The following is a 17,577-nucleotide window of genomic DNA, read 5'->3' on the forward strand; positions in this document are numbered from 1 at the left end:
ATATTTGTGTAATTTTAGAAAAATTAGTTTTCATTTCAATAATCGAAACGTCTATTGGGGGCAATAGATGTTTTGAATTGATGTAATCTCCTCGTTTTTTTTTTCTTTAATCAAAGTTTTATTTGTGCAGTTTTAGGAAGATTAATTACCATTTCGGTAATCTAAACGTCTATTGGGGGGCAATAGACGTCTACTGGGGGGCAATACATGACTGATAGTCGTCTATTGGGGGCCAATAGACGTCTATTAGAGGGCAATAGATGTCTATTGGGGGCAAAAAAAACTTTCCGGTGAGATTTTCAGCAAGTTCGGGTGGGCGGCAGCCGGTGACCGGAATTCGGCTTCCGGTGACGAGCTCTGGCGAAGTCTCCTATGGTTTCTCTCTCTTCCATTTTCTCTATCTCTTTCTCTAAGTAACAAAGGGGTGAGGGGTAAAATGGTATTAAAAAAAAATTTTAAAAAAAAAATCTTAATGGGGTATTAGGGAAGACTCTCTTAGAGTGTATTGGGTAAGAGAGAATTAAAAAAACTTAATGAGGTAAGTTGGAAAAAAATCCCTAGAAATGGGGTAAATGGACAAAACCCAAAAAAAAAAATATACTTTTACATGTGTGGAGGAAAGCTAGTAAAATATTAAAACAACATGAAAAGTATCACCAAAAGTAGAATTACATTATCAATATTCTTAATGCTTATTGGAATATTGAGTGATGGACTATCCCTTAGATTTATGCAAAAAAATTTGTATAAGAAATTCTTCATATTTTATATTTTAAAAAAATAATAATATATTAATAAATAATAATATTTTATTATTACAAAAACGTGCCGGATCATTAACGGATCGAATCGACCTAAATCTGTATTTGATCCGTTAAATAAACGGGTTAACGGATCAGCGGATCAAAATTTTCAATCCAAACCAGTCCAATAGCCACGGATCTGGAGCGAGTCCGGATCAAAATCCGGTCAATTTACAGGTCTATGGCCAATTGAATCAAATCTACCGCTAATGGGTATATCATACCATCAAGACGAAGAGATTTGATTCAGTTGCACTTTATTATGGGTTTGATCGTGCGATTGAGATGCAGAATGATTTCGTTGATGGAGGAGGGTGGAAGAATTAACAAAGTTCCGGCAATAACCGGATCCCGTTGAGTAAAATCTGATCAAGCTTAGTTACCCTTCTAAACGAAGAGTCCCTACGAGCTTCTTTCTCCCTTCCTTATCACCCATATCTTCCACCTATCCCAATGCACTGGTCGATTAACTCTGAGGGGAACAGTTGCAAGGGATTGTTAGGAAATCGAGCAGAGAAGCTTTCCATGTTATATATGAAAAGAATAAAACAGTGACCATTGCCATCAGTTGGCAACTTGGCACAGTGGGGAGACCACATAGTTGTTGTTTTGGGCCTTTTGGGTATGCAGGTTCGATCCACATGGTTGGCATTTAATTTTTTTTTTTTACAATGTGCAATTTTCTCTTGGGTGGTTCTATTCAGACCTCCCAATTTGCTCTTTGGACCTATCTAAATTTTTGTCAAAATTTAATCCCTATTTTAACCCTCTTTTATAATTTTTTAAAAAAAACTGAATATATAAAATGAATACCATTGATACGCAAGAGTCATTATTCTAAAAACACTCTATTCCTTCGCAATTGTTCTTAGCCAATTGACAAATATGAATCATAGAGTTTTTATTTTTTATTTTTTTTATTCAAAATTTGTGATGCACTTCATAACTCCGCAGCCATGAGAAATTAAAGAGAAAAAGAAGAACGAGTAAAGAGCATATTACATCACTTGAGATGTACAGGTGGTTTTAAATTATGCAAGAACCCAGAAATTTTTGTGGGTTTTTAGGTTGAGAACGTAGCCTCCAGCTTGGCCCTTCTTCTGTACTCCAACACAATTGCACTTGTAGTTCTCAATTAAATACTCTGCATGTATGCCTGTATTCATCCCTTTTGACGAACATGTCGATGACCCTCCACGCCATGTATAGAGTTTAGACTTTAAAGCTAGTAGTGTGGTCATATATTAATCCTTCCTCTCCTATCTATGTATATAGTTCCTTACAGGACAAAGATAAAAAAAATTGATGTTCAAAGGAACTGCACGTATCGTAATAGGAGGTATAAAAAAAAATATATAAAAAAAGTAAAATACAAACAAGGACAAAATAGGAAGTTTGTTGAAAAAAATTGGGATGGGAGGTCCAAAGAGTAAATTATGAGGTCCAACTAGAACCACCCTACTTAATTAGTTAAGGATATAAACACTTTATAAGCTTAAACCTCACTAAGGGCATCCAATTGATGAGAATATAAATATATCGAAATTTTTACTTGGGTCGATAAACATCCTAAATGTTTTACAACTATAGGCCTCATCCCTATGAGAATTTGAGCACTAAAAAATTGACAAAACAAGTTACGAGTGAATGGTTCTAAGTGTTTTGGTGTGATGTGTATTTAGAGTTTAGGGTTGACCATGCGGGATCAAGGGTCATACGATATTGAAAATAGGTAAATTTTTTACTATAGCCATTTATTCTTGTCATGGTAACATCCAACTGTCGAATTGGCAAAATTATATTTCCTTGACCTTGTTTATTTCAGAAAGTATACATTTCCATTTAACGAATAAATAACTAGACCGTCTTAGTTGGTATATAGAGAGATCTCGTGCTATTGAAAAAGTCAAAATTGAAAACAGATAAATTTGACACCACCTTAAGAGCATCTCCATCAGTGATAGTTATCTTCATAGTTAAAAGTAGCTAAAACTAGGATATAACTAGTTAAATATTGAGTTATGCTCAAGCAGAATACCTAAATCCCAAATTAAATTTAAGTTTTAGTTCAATTCTCCCTCATCTCTAGCTAAATATAGCTAGGTTTTTTAGCTCAAAATTAAATTTAGCTTTTGTTTAACTAGTTTATTGGAGATCAAATTTAGCCTAAAATTAGTTAAATTTTTTTTAAAAAAAATTTGAAATGAGTATTCTGTTGGAGATACCTTAAGTATTTAGCGCTTAGTAATAGATAAAAAATTTAAATTCAATCCCTTGTGGCTTCGGCATTGGTCAAAGTGATCAACCGTATATATGCTTATAAAGTTATATTTGTATGTTCGGTTGACCACGTCGATAGAGATTGAAACAGTGAAGTGTACAAATAGAAATGTAACCGTACATATAAATTATGTTAATCATCGCATCTGACGGTCAATTTAGAAGTCAATGTCACACTCTATATAATCTTGTTGATATTTAAAAGTGTAATTATTTTATATAAACATTTTTTTGAAGTTGTGGACCGAAAGACGTCGGTCGACCATGCATACAAATACAATTGTTTTTTGTTGCATATAAATACAAATTTTGCTGTGTAATTGTATAGTAATTTATTTCATTATATCACTGTTTTTTATAAAGAAAATATTCATTATCGTTTTCTTCCTCCTGACACCGCCAACATCACTATCTCTGCCGAAGTTTCACTCGGAAAACACCACTGCTGTTGACTACATTCATGCTCTCCCAATTAAGGAGGGAAGGGCTTTGTTAATATGAATATATGATGTCAATTTTTTCAGTGTCGTCGATTACGGTGAGGAATGGCGGAGGTCTTGATTTTCTTGGTGGTGGTGGTTATGGAGGAGACGGCTGTTGTGGCGGTGACCCTTTTGATGGTCACCATACTGGACCTTCGTAATTACAAAGAGGTAGATTCCTAAATTTGATCCCCTTTGAGAGGCAATACCCAGAAGATGAACAAGGTTGATTGATGGGTGATGGGTGGATTGGGTCTGGTTGGGTGAGTGTGTGATATTGATACGGTAGTTGATGATGGACAATGGGAAAGAGGTGAGAGAGCCATAATCAAAGATTCTTTGGTCTTTGAATTAGATTTGGTATTGCTATCAACTCGTGGTAAAATTGAATTTTACTACATTTGAGATTTTTTTTTTGTCTCCATCTCATTCTCATTGACTAACCATGGACCAAGTAACTTTGGACTTCAACTAACGGTGCACGTGACTTGCACACTGCTGGTGCAAGTGACCCTTAGACCTTAGTGCATGGAATCCTCTCCGGCTAAACAATACAAAGTAATTACATGTTTGTCGTTTACTTGCAGTTAAGGATTCCAGTCGGCAGACGAATTATTCAAGTTAAAAAATCTATCTAGATATGAATTATTCACCTAACTGATAAGATCGGTCGGCTGGCCTGAGCGAGTGATCGAGCTTGCTTCAGCATTCGTTATAAATAGCATATGTAGGGCAAGAGTCTAGCCACACAAACAAGATCACCAAACTAGACGGATTCATCATTTACTCATATATCTCTATTTCATTCAGAAAATGTCTTTCTTATTACCACCTACTATTGTTCTGAAATCATCGTGGTTCAACACTTACTTGAACTACAACAATGATTCTGATTCCGAGACACATGGCTTTCTCAAAGTCAACGGATCGAATGTCTTCAGCCCATTAGCAAAGTTCGAAGTGGTGACGGCCAATACTGGGACGGGACTGGTACATATCAGATGTTCTCAGAACAGAAAGTTCCTGCGAAGGAAATTTGAGAGTGATGTGAACCTTACTCCAGAGGCTGATGAACCAGAAGAGGACCAATCCAAATGGTCGTGTACACTATTTGAGCCTCAGGTAGTTGATGGTAACCCTGACCAAGCCCGGTTGTTCCATGTCCAAGCAAAGCTATATGCAACGGCATGGAACGAAGGTGGAGGCGAAAACAAAAAGTTCTTCAGATTACATGTTGCTACGAATGTTCAGGGTACCTTTGATATCATTGACTTGGAGTCATTGGTGATATTGCCAAAGCATGTGGCCTTCAAAGGTCACACCGGCAATTACCTTCAACTTGTGGCGGATGCTAAGCTCAAGTTCATATCCACCGATAAGGGGATTCCTGAGTCCTGGTTTGAGGTGTCCACTGATGGCGATGGAAGGGTGCAAATCAAATCCTACCACGACAATAGCTACTTTTTTAACAGCAGTGACAGGATTTGGTCTGACCCAAGGGTTGCCGCCACCGATCCAAGCACCTTGTTTTGGCCGGTGAAGGTCGACAGTAATAAGGTCGCTTTCAAAAGCAACAACAAATTTTGCGCCCAAATCAGTGATGCTAATGCAACAGACGGTCTGAAGGCAGCCTACACCAGCATTCCAACCAACTCACGCTTCACGCTGGAGGAGCTTGTTCTCTCTAGGAGAATTTACAACACCGACTTCGATCTTAAGAATGCCATAATCTACGGTGAGACCCCGATCACCATGGCCACCGCAAACGCCAGCAACAACACCTCAGTAGACAACACTGTGGAATTCAAGTTCGCGTACACGGAGAGTAAGAGCAGCACGTGGAGCGCCAGCCACTCGTGGTCGGTGGGCGTGAGTGTCACCGCCAGCTTCAAAGTTCCATTCATCGGCGGTACTGACGTCACTGCTTCAGCAGAGTATTCCGGATCTTATGAGTGGGGGGAAACTGTTACGTCAGAAAACACATTGGAAACTACCTACACGGTCACAGTGCCGGCAAACACTTCGATATCTGTGAGCCTGATGGCGACTAAGGGAACTTGCGACGTTCCTTACTCTTATTATCAGCGGGACGTGCTTTATAACGGTAAAACCGTTGTCTATAAGAAAGATGACGGGCTGTACACGGGTGTTAATTCATACAACTTCCGCTATGAGGTTACAACACTGAAAGAGCCAGAAACTAGAGCTGATTTGCCAACCAGACAGCAGAAGTTGCCGGACCCATCGGTCGACCCCTCCATAAAACAAAAGCTACCTCTGCCCGTGCCGTCTGAATCAACCACCAGAGTGCAAAACAAGGTGACCTCGACCACCACCCCGAAACAAGAGTTGTCAATGCTGGGATTAGAAAGTGCAGCAGCTCGATCTGCGGTGAAACCCTAGCTTGATTGAGCAGAAAAGTGACGGTTGTGGGTAGCATCCAGAAACCCTCACGAGACATTCTCGTCCTGTAATGACTCGTACCTATCTACGGAATTTTTGCTTTCTGTTTTTCAAGTTTTTTGCTTTGATTGCTGTGCATGTAGATAAAATCCTATAACCTATGTTATATGATATATAACATAGGCATAGGTTAAATGTGTGCGCTTGTTAGTGTGTCTGTTTAAGGAATTAAATTTATATTTGCTTTTATCTAGCTCATGGAGGAATTAGTATTTACAAATGCCACTATTTTACATGATTATTCAAGATATCACAATTATTTTATCAAAGATGGTTGTGATCTCAATAAATACTAACCACATATCGATATACGATCTTGGAACTAATCTTTTGAAGTACAAAATCGAAAACTAACCTATATATGTAATTAAGAAGATGATCTTTCATTCATGTTCTACATTGTTAAGTATGACATGAATGCACCTATATAATGTTCTACAATGTGCAGTAATTCTTAATTATCAGCAAGAATTTGGGGATGGTTTAGAGGAATCAATTAACTTATGGTGAAAAGGCAACACCAGCAATAGATGATCTTGATCTAAAGGTTGGTAGATCTAAAGATTAGAATGCCAACAGTGTATGCATGCCTAAATCAGTTTGATCACTTTACTTTTGAGGGTTTGTTGGCCGGAGGAAAATAGAGCGACAAGTATGTTCTTGCTTCATTTGCCACAGACCTTGCCTATTTTAAAGCAACCAGCAGGCCAACAGGTAAATAATAGATCAGGGACACCGGGAGGTGCAAGAAATACAGAGAAGCCTTGTTCTTTGGGTGAGTTACCAACTGGCTTCATGGGTAATAAGATGCTGGTGTACAGAAATGGCTCTATTGTTGTGTTTTAAATGATTACTCGCAAGCACACGAATCGATTGTAGTATAGTTAGTGCAAGCACGAGGTCGTTCCAACAAGGATTGAAACTTGAATTGATTCTAACTCAAATAACCAATTGAACACAAAAATAAACAAACATTTGGGAAGATTGTGATGATTGAAATTATAACTAAACAACTAAGAATAGAAACAAAAGAATTGAGAGAATGGTTTTTTAGAAGGTTAACAAAATATGAAAGTTGAATGCTAAGACTTTGAATCCACCACCTAGTACGTCTACTCTATTGCTAGCTGACAACCATTAAATTCCCTAGATTTTATGCTAATGATTCCCGTACATAAGCCTTATTGATCCCGGACATATGCCAAAGTTCTTCTAACTTATGAATTCTAACTTATTGATCTCGTATAGAACTCATGTAGCCAAACTATAATTTACTTCACTTAATGATCAGGTTCAAGCAAACATGTTCAGCTCCATTAAGCACAAAAGAACTAGAAAATCATGCAAACAAGAATATCGACTATGATCAAGCACTTGTATTCTCAATTCATAACTCTTTAATCACAAGATTGAATTATCTTTTGGCACCCTAGAAAACATCTACTCTTTGATCAAGCATCATGTTCTCCAACCAAATAACTCATAAACAAAACCTAGGTCTTATTGATCCCGAGCAAAGATTTTGAATAAAAGTTCTATTGAAACAGTGATTAAGAGTTTAACATAGCAATCTAGAAATTCAATAGCAAACCAACTAAACAAATAGAATAGTCATACTAGGGGCTTCATCTCAGCCCTAGCTTAGGAATTTATCAAAAAGAAACAATAAAAATAACTAAGAAAAACATAGTGAAGGTGGAATAAAGATGGAAGTGACTCCTCTTGCTCTTTGTTGCGTCTCCAGTCCTCCTCTTATCTCTAGACGTCCTCCCTTTCTGCCTAATATGTCTCTCTTTAATTCCTACTTAACTTAGGCTTCTTAAGTCTTCTAGTCCAACTTGGAATATATTTATTCTCTCCAAAGAAACACAAGGTTATTATAGTCAAAGCAACAAATTACTCCAATTATGTTAGATACGTTCAGTCTTGTTCCATTCGAATGCTAAGATCAACGGACTTGGGCCTCACAAGTCAGATTCTGAAAAGATATGCAAAATCCTTCAGAATCTGCCTTCCCGAACTAGGTTCACTTAAATCATCATAACTTCCTCCAGAAGAATGAGAATCCACTTCCGTAAAATTCTTCAGAAAGCTAACATCCGTATCTTTTCAATGGTATATGGCTTGCCTGCTAATTCCTTGTGAGAAGGTACAGTTTAATCCTCAAATTTGAGGCACAGCAGAGACAATTCTGGACGCTCAGGATAACAAGCACCCTTTCAATCCTGCGTTTGACTTTAAGCTCCAAATCTTTCTTTTCTCCAATTTAACCTATAAAACACAGACACAAAGTGAATGACTCAAAAATGACAAGTTCTTAGCCTAGAATCCTACATTTATGAGTATAAAAATGTATGAAATTATGAACCTATCAGCTATCAAGCTGGATCTAGGAGATACGTACCCTCTATGATATGAGTACATTTCACAATAATGAGTATACCAGCCACATGCAGAGAGATATAGATCATATTACTCTTACAAATGTTCTTTTTTTTTTCAACACAAACATCAATTGTAGCTTAAACATGATTGACATGCAGTGTGATATTTGACATTTGTGATCTGTTTGAACTACGTACGTACAGAATTGTTTTCAGTAAAAACTGTTTTGTTTATTCTAAGTCATCTCTGATTGCTAATAATATAACTCAAAGGTGCTTAATTGATTCTACTCAGAGTGTCTAAACGCTGAACTATTGTTATATTTTTAACATTCTTTTGGTGGCTGAGAAATTAACTTGACATCTCAGAGTTCAAAGGAAGCAGTAGTTCGAGATTTAGAGAAAAAAAATCTTATCATCTCAAGGTGAAATCGCTGATTTGGGCCTATTAGCGGGAACTCCATCCATTTTAGAAGTCTGAAAAGCCCAATGAATTCTTAGCCCAAATATCACACTCCGACCGGAATCGAAGAATTGGTCTCTATTCTGGTTTCAGTTTCAAATCCCCAACACTGCAAATTCACAGAGAGAGAGAGAGGGAATTATGGCAGGATTGCTAGCATGGGCGGTGGACGTAGTCGGAGTCGGCGGCGATCAAGGCGACGAAGACGACAATCCCAATTCAATCCCACTGATATTCACACCGGAGCAGCAAAAGTAAGCCCTGGACTTGGATTCAAAAGCGGCTTCTCTCAGCCATTTGATCCATGATCTACGGCTCAGAATCCCTCCGAGCGACATCTCCCAACGCCTTCCTCACCTCCACGCTCACTCCCTCGCTTCCAACGCCGCCCTTGCCCTCCAATTGAACGCCCATTCCTCCACCCGAGAACAGGTTTTGCTCTAAATTTAGTAGCTGGGTTTTTTAATTTGATTGTGATTCTTGTGTACAGTTTTGAATTATTGCGTTTCTTGTTCAAAGTTTGGATCTTTCTTATCTAGGCGTGTTGCTTTAATTCGAATTAGGAGGTTTCTCTATCTGGGTCTTTGATTTTGATTGTAGTTCTGGTGTACAGCTCTGAATTGTTGCATATCTTGATCAAAGATAGGATTTTTGTTATTTGGGCATGTGGTGTAGCTGTGGCTATTGCAAATTGTGTTAAGGTTCAAGGATTTTTCCTTGTTTTTGGTCCTGGTTGAGTTTCATGGTTGTAGGTGATCAGTGCCTTTTTATGTTTCCTTTGTTGATATAGTTCCTGTTTGTACTTGTGGACAGGTCCAGTTGAGAGATATGACATTGCAGGAGGAAAATGTTGCATATGGAAAGGCTATCTCAAACGGCTTATAGGGTTTTTCAACTTGTATCTATATGATGCTGGTTGTCTGGTTCCGAGTATGACGATGACGAGGGTCGAGGTCGCCGACATATATATATATATATATATATATATATATATATATAATATAAGCACGGGGAATAAATGGGACTTGTACTACAAACTAAGATGAATGGTCCTAAACGTACACTTAAAGAATGAGATGGTTCGTGTTATCTAGCTAAACAATTCAGAGTATTTAACTTCACATTTGTTAATGCTTGGATCCGTTGGGGATCTAATTAACGATAAGTAAAGAGAGAGAGAGAGAGAACGACACAAGATGTATAGTGGTTCGTTCCCCGCCTTAGCGGGAAACTACGTCCACTTGAATGTTGTACTAGTGTGTTGAGCCTTGCGGCCCAAGTGCATTACAAAGTGTGTAATGGGATTGGATTGAATGAATGGTGTTTAAGTGGGAGGAGGCATTCCTTTTATAGGTGAAGGAAGCCATCTCCTTTACATTTTCTTAGATGTGGGACAAGCAAACAACTATTCTAGTATAGAAATGCATATTATGGAGGCAACTTGGCAAGGCCGGAAAGGTGGCTTCCCGGTGACGGATTTGCGACTTCCGGATACCGTAGCGTAGCTTGAACATAGGGCTACAAGATGCAAGTAGCGGTTGGGCCTCCCCATGGCTTGTGGGTGTCCCAAAGAGGGTGTTAATTATGCTTGGTGAGATAGCAAACTAGCCTTGCTACTAGAGGTATCTACAAGTCCCCGAAGTCCCCAAGTAAGAGGAGCTTCTTGGTTGGGGAGTTATACACACGATGTCACCAAGCATAAGTAACCTGGCGGTACGGAGCCCCTACAAGTCCCCGAACTCCGTAAGCAAGAAGGGACTCGTTAACTTGCACAACAAAGACAAAAAACAGGCATATGTAGAATGCTCGTTGCATTGGGCAACAAAATGTGAGTTGCATTGATATGCGTTGGCATATACGAATGTATGAGGTCGTGATACATGGTCGTGTGAACATATGGATTGCATATGATAAATGTGTGACGCGCGCAAGGAGACGAACGAGGTCGATTTTGACGGGGTTACGCTCGTGAGATGTAAGTTGCATGAGCGCCGCAGAGGTATGCATTTGTAACTCATGAATGATGACAGCGCGTACGGTTGTGTTTGTTTGGTTTTCACTCATATTAATGGAACGCGAAAAGAATTTGATTTGTCGCGGTCGGTAAACGACAAATGGTAGAAAAAATTCAATGTTCCATTAACGTGTGGTTTGTCGAGTAGACATGAGCGTAAAGCTCGAGGATTGCCGGGAAGGCATGAGCGGAAAGCTCGTGAGCGGGAAACTCGGGATTGCCGGGAAGGCATGAGCGGGGAGCTCCGGGATTGCCGGGAAGGCATGAGCGGAAGCTCGGGGTGCCGGGAAGGCATGATCGGGAAGCTCGTGGGTTGCCGGGGAGGCATGAGCGGAAGCTCAAGGGTTGCCGGGGAGGCATGAGCGGAAGCTCAAGGATTGCCGGGAAGGCATGAGCGGAAGCTCGGGGATTGCCGGGAAGGCATGAGCGGAAGCTCGGGGTGCCGGGAAGGCATGAGCGGGAAGCTCGTAGGTTGCCGGGGAGGCATGAGCGGAAGCTCAAGGGTTGCCGGGGAGGCATGAGCGGAAGCTCAAGGATTGCCGGGAAGGCATGAGCGGAAGCTCGGGGATTGCCGGGAAGGCATGAGCGGGAAGCTCGTGGGTTGCCGGGGAGGCATGAGCGGAAGCTCAAGGGTTGCCGGGATGAGCGGGAGCTCGGGGGTGCCGCGAAGGCATGAACGGGAAGCTCGGGGGTGCCGGGAAGGCATGAGCGGGAGCTCAGGGGTGCAGCGAAGGCATGAGCGGGAAGCTCGGGGGTGCTGGGAAGGCATGAGCCGGAAGCTCGGGGGTTGCCGGGAAGGCATGAACGGGAAGCTCGGGGGTGCCGGGAAGGCATGAGCGGGGAGCTCGGGGTGATGCCCTGAGGCATGAGCGTGACCGTTGCTAATTATGTTGGGCTGTATGTACAAGTCCCCGAAGTCCCCAGTCAAGGAGGGTGGTCTTGCGGGTTGATACCAAAGCGTAGCTTTGTGCCGTATATCAAGCATAATTAGTGCGAGTGCGTCGTCCATCTAGAATTGTTAGAGCGAACGCTTTTGCCCTTTCGGGTGGGCCCCTGCTAGGCCCTGCGAGGAGTCCCCCACTCCTGGCTATAGACCTCCGGATGGTCTGAAAATTGTTTGATGAGGGGAGCTGCGCGGAGCAGAGGGTGTTGGGTAGAGAGCCCAATCTTAGATACCCAAGCGTCGGGGTTAACTGCCGGATCAATGGCTGCCGTGGGCTGTGTTAACTAGTCCCTAGCTGTTTTCTCGAAGGAGAAACTTGACTGCAATGCCGCGTAGCGGTCATTGTCATTATGAGGCGTTGCCTTACCGCCTGGCGGTTGGTTGCCGATGAAAAACGATAAACACATAGAGCAAGTAATAATATTTTGTTCAAGTGTCCTATGTTTATTTAATTTTGCAACTAAAGTAGAAGCATGGCATATGTGTATAGCATGTACTTGTAATGTGGATGCTAATATCATTTTTGCATTTTTGTAGATATTCTAATGGATCATTGAGATCGGTATGCGAAGCATGGCATATCTAGTATGTGAGATCTAGAAAGTGTTGCCAAATCTACGAAATGTTGTGGGCATGTTCAAAAGTTTATGGAAGCATGTAAAAGCATACCAAGTGTGATATATTGTAGGCATGCTTAGAAGTAGAAAAAGCATGGTATTGGCATGGTAGTAGCTCTAATTGCAAGAGCGTAAAAGATAAGGAAGATACAGTTACTTATCTTATACCGATTTGGAGCAAGCGGGAGTTGAAATTGATGTAAGTACCCAAATCATGCTGGAGTTGTCCAAGCATGACGCTCCATTGTTCCGGCGAAGCACCATAGTAGAAAGCTAATGATTTCGTAGACTGAAACAATGCTTGTGCCTCCTTAACATAAGAGAAATGATTGGTAATCAATCCATGTAGTTTAATTGATTAAACATGTGTATATGTAGCCTCGTGTTACGATGTTAAAAATGCTACAACTCTACGCAATTGTTATCTCATATATACAGACAACGTCAATTTACGTTTACACGCTTGAATTTTGTAAGCATGGCCATGTGGAAATTTGTACTTTATTTGAATCATGTGAAGCAAAAATCTGAGATCTTAGGTATTGTGCGGTCCAAATCTGTGACCAAACATCACTGATTATCAAGGATAATTAACGAACTCACAGTAAGGCCATGCCCATGAGGTTAATAAAATATGTGTAGCATGTGCACATACAAAGTAGTAAAGTGTTTCATGGTATGTGAGATGAATTTGTCATGGCATAGATGCATGTGATAAAGATGATTACAAGTATTGCATGGCAACAAGTAATCCATTAAATGTTCATGCACATGTCTGTCTTAAAATTTCAAATTGACAATGACATCCTGACATCTTGTAGTGTAATTTATAATAAGATGGTACACTGACAAGTGCTAAACATAACGTTATGAGCTGCCATATAGTACCTTGGATTCATGATAATGACCATACGCCCTAGTTGTGCAGTGGGTTATGTATAAAGAATATGTTTAAAGCAGCTAAGTTGTGTGTTCCATCTGTGCAAACATAGCCACGTGTATGATGTTTCTAATACATGGCATTGGATCAGAGCCTAGCAAGGCATGCATACAATTGAAACCGACAAACAGGTCTGTCACTTGCATGCAATATATTATGATATCGTGTTTGGGAGATACTGATAAATTATAAGTGGCTACTGGCCACGGCTCTGCTAGGCACATGGTATTCGCATCAGATAAGGAGAGATTAAGACTTATCTCGCTATTTTTCAGTTTGGCTATGAACGAAGTCCGATGAGATCAGGTGCTTAAATCAATATGTTCGAATTAGCTCCATTGAGCGGACACGCGGGGCGGGCTCTGAGATGGATCGAATTGGCGGCTGTTCCAAATTGCAGCAGCAAACCAGATTTGAGGTAGCAGATCCCCCGTTTCTGTTTTTGCAAGGCAATAAGTGTCCAGCGGTAGTGAAGCTTGGCGCTGATGCCCATCGGAGGAGAAATCTGATCGGAGGAGAAAACTCGGCGGTGGAGCAGCTCAGCGGAGGAGAGGTTAGGCTGAGCGGAGCTCAGATACTGGAGGAGAGCTGAGCGGTGGCTCCTGGCAGACTGGGTTGTCGGGGATCGAGCCGAGATGGTGCCAGCAGAGGAAGTTGGGCGGTGGTGATGGAGTTTGACCAGTGGTGCTGCTCGGCGGAGCGCAGTAGTGAACCTCGGTCAGCGATGAAGGGTGAAACCCAGTGTTGAAGTTTAGCGGAGGATCTCAGTGATGGATCCCGGCGGAGCGGAGCTCGATTTGGTCAGCGGAGCTTGTCCGCTAAGCTTTGGTCAGCGGAGCTTGTCCATGGCCGGCGGAGGCAGGCTAGCGGAGATAGTCTAGCGGAGCGGAGCTCATTGCTCGGCGGAGACCACCCAGGTGTGAAGCCCAGTGGAGGAGGATGTCAGCGGGGGTTGCCCAGCGGTGAAGGTCAGCGGTGCCGCTGATGGATATCTACCGGAGCTTTGTTTCCTGCTGACGAAGCCTAGCGGAGAAGTTTCCCGCTGATGAAGCTTAGCGGAGGAGGCTATGCACGGTGGGTCAAGATGGTCAGCGGAGGAGAGTTCAGCGGTGGAGCAGCTCGGCGGAGCGGGGCTCATTGATGGAGCCTGTCCTCTAAGCTTTGGTTAGCGGTGATCTGTCCGTGGCCAGCAGAGGCAAGCTAGCGAAGACAGTCTTGTTTAGCGGAGGCCTGGGTTATGGCGGTATTTTGCTTGGAGGAGGGCTACAGTTCGGCGGATCACCGGTTCGGCGGGGATGCAAGTTGGGCGGAGGAAATCCCAGCGGCGAAGCTAGGCGGAGCCCTGGAGCTGCAGGTTGGGCAGAGCCTCGGAGTTGCGGCTGGCGGAGCTACGAGTTGGGCGGAGCGGAGCTTTGAGTGTGGCGGAGCGGAGGTCTGCCTGAGCCAGCGGAGGATGTGGCTGGAGGAGGGAGCTGCAGCGGAGGAAGGAGACAACGCAGCGAAGAAGAAGAAGATGGGTGTCCAGAAAAAATGTCTGGGTGCCCAGAGAAATTTTTGCCGCCCAGATTTTTTTTTTTTTTTTTAAGGTTCAGCGTTGACTAACCTTGGTCAGCGTTGACCAGACGTTGACCGGCCCCTGATGGGCGTTGACCGACCCCGCCGGGCGTTGATCGAGCCCTAATTTGATGTTTACCGAAGTTCATGGTACGTGACGAAGCCATTGTGTTGGCTTCCCACAGACGGCGCCAATGTTAATGCTTGGATCCGTTGGGGATCTAATTAACGATAAGTAAAGAGAGAGAGAGAGAGAGAGAACGACACAAGATGTATAGTGGTTCGTTCCCCGCCTTAGCGGGAAACTACGTCCACTTGAATGTTGTACTAGTGTGTTGAGCCTTGCGGCCCAAGTGCATTACAAAGTGTGTAATGGGATTGGATTGAATGAATGGTGTTTAAGTGGGAGGAGGCATTCCTTTTATAGGTGAAGGAAGCCATCTCCTTTACATTTTCTTAGATGTGGGACAAGCAAACAACTATTCTAGTATAGAAATGCATATTATGGAGGCAACTTGGCAAGGCCAGAAAGGTGGCTTCCCGGTGACGGATTTGCGACTTCCGGATACCGTAGCGTAGCTTGAACATAGGGCTACAAGATGCAAGTAGCGGTTGGGCCTCCCCATGGCTTGTGGGTGTCCCAAAGAGGGTGTTAATTATGCTTGGTGAGATAGCAAACTAGCTTTGCTACTAGAGGTATCTACAACATCAAAGCATGTTTCAAATTGTAGGTTGTCGTTTTCACGCTGGAAGAGCTTGTTCTCTCTAGGAGAATCTACAACACTGACATCGACATTAAGAATGCCATAATCTACGGCGAGACCCCGGTCACCATGGCCATCGCAAATGCCAGCAACAACACCTCAGCAGACAACACTGTGGAATTCAAGTTTGCAGACACGGAGAGTAAGAGCAGCACGTGGAGCGCCACGCACTCGTGGATGGTTGGCGTGAGTACCATCGCCAGCTTCAAAGTTCCATTCATCGGCGGTACTGAGGTCACTGCTTCCGCAGAATATTCCTGATCATACGAGTAGGGAGAGACAATTACATCCGAAAACACGTTGGAGACCACCTACACGGTTACAATGCCGGCAAAAACTTCAATATCTGTGAGCCTGATGGCGACTAAGGGAACTTGCGACGTGCCTTACTCTTATTATCAGCGGGACGTCCTTTATAACGGTAAAATCATTGTTTATAAGAAAGATGACGGGCTGTACACGGGTGTTAATTCATATAACTTCCACTATGAGGTTACAACACTGAAAGAGCCAGAACCTAGAGCTAATTTGCCGACCAAACAGCATAAGTTGCCGGACCCATCGGTCGACCCTCCATAGAACAAAAGCTGCCTCTGCCCGTGTCGTCTGGATCAACCACCAGAGTGAAAAACCAGGTGACTTCGACCACCACCCCAGAACAAGAGTTGTCATTGCTGCAATTAGAAGATGAAGTCAGCTCTGCCATGAAACCCTAGCTTGATTGAGCAGAAGAGTGACGGTTATGGGTAGCATCCAGAAACCCTCACGAGACATACTCGACCTCTAATGACATGAGTGATCTAAGGGTTTAAATGCTTACTCAATGCAATCGAGTATCCTACGAAACTAGAATTTATGCTTTCTGTTTTAATTTCAAGTTTTTTGCATTGATTACCCTGTAATAAAATCACATAACCTATGTCATATGTAAATATAACACATGTTAAATATATATATATGTGTGTATTTGTCTAAGGAATAAAATTTGTATTTTCTTGTACCTAGCTCCGGGAGCAATTATGTACTTGTGAATGCCACTATTTTACATGATTATTCAAGATATCACAATTACTTTATCAAAAATGTTTGTGTTCTCAATACTTACCATATATCGATATCCACTCTTAGAAGAGCGAGTACTAATGCAATTTCTTTGAAAGGTAGAATAGCGAGTACTAATGCAACTTCTTTTCTCAGCATGTTTGTCTCCATTTTTTAAGTACTTGAAAATGCTGAATATTATGACGAAGTACATGAGAGCATCTTTAGCAGACTCTGTATTTTAGCTCCTTAGCTATTTTAGAGAACATATTTAACTTTTTATCTATTTTAGCAGCTGCACCAGACTCCTAAGTGACTCTCTATTATAACTTTTAGCTATCTCGCTCATAAATATAGAGAGCGAGATGAGTTTCTCTATAATTTAAAACATTCTTTTGAGTTATTTTATATAAATTATAAATACATTTAAACTATTTAATCTTCATTTAAAAAGCAATATAAATTTAAAATTAGCTAAAATATAGAGCACTGATACAGACGTTTTTCTAAAGTGGCTAGCTAAAATGACTTTTTAGCTAATTTGGCTAAAATTTGACTAAAAAATGGCTAGCATTGAGAGCATCTTTAGTACACTCTATTTTGGCTCCTTAGCTATTTTAGAGAGCATGTTTAGTTTTTTTTTTTTTTAATCTATTTTAGCAGTTGCACCAGACTCTTAGAGCATCTTTAGCAGACTCTCTATTTTAACTTCTTACCTATTTTGGAGAGTATGTTTAGCTTTTTATCTATTTTAACAGCTGCACCAGACTTCTAAGTGGCTCTCAATTATAACTTTTAGCTATCTTGCTCCTAAATATAGATAGTGAGA

The 17,577-nt window shown here is 41.6% G+C and overlaps 2 protein-coding genes across 4 annotated transcripts in view; both read left to right on the forward strand.

Annotated features, from left to right (window-relative positions):
- The first annotated feature begins 4,378 nt into the window (after positions 1 to 4,378).
- LOC112185114 lies at positions 4,379 to 5,968 on the forward strand. Its single transcript, XM_024323324.1, has one exon. It carries the CDS (start codon positions 4,379 to 4,381, stop codon positions 5,966 to 5,968), a length of 1,590 nt encoding a protein of 529 aa, XP_024179092.1.
- A 2,901-nt stretch (positions 5,969 to 8,869) lies between these two features.
- Positions 8,870 to 17,577, forward strand: part of LOC112184548 — a 43,277-nt gene continuing 34,569 nt past the window's right edge. Inside the window, exon 1 of one of the 3 annotated variants that reach the window (XM_040513158.1) lies at positions 8,870 to 9,307. The gene's annotated coding sequence lies outside the window, so the exon portion shown is untranslated. The remainder of the gene's footprint in view (positions 9,308 to 17,577) is intronic. The other 2 variants (XM_040513156.1, XM_024322812.2) reach the window with 2 other exon arrangements.

The sequence above is a fragment of the Rosa chinensis genome, chromosome 2 (genome assembly GCF_002994745.2).
Source record: "Rosa chinensis cultivar Old Blush chromosome 2, RchiOBHm-V2, whole genome shotgun sequence".
Classification (NCBI taxonomy): domain Eukaryota; kingdom Viridiplantae; phylum Streptophyta; class Magnoliopsida; order Rosales; family Rosaceae; genus Rosa; species Rosa chinensis.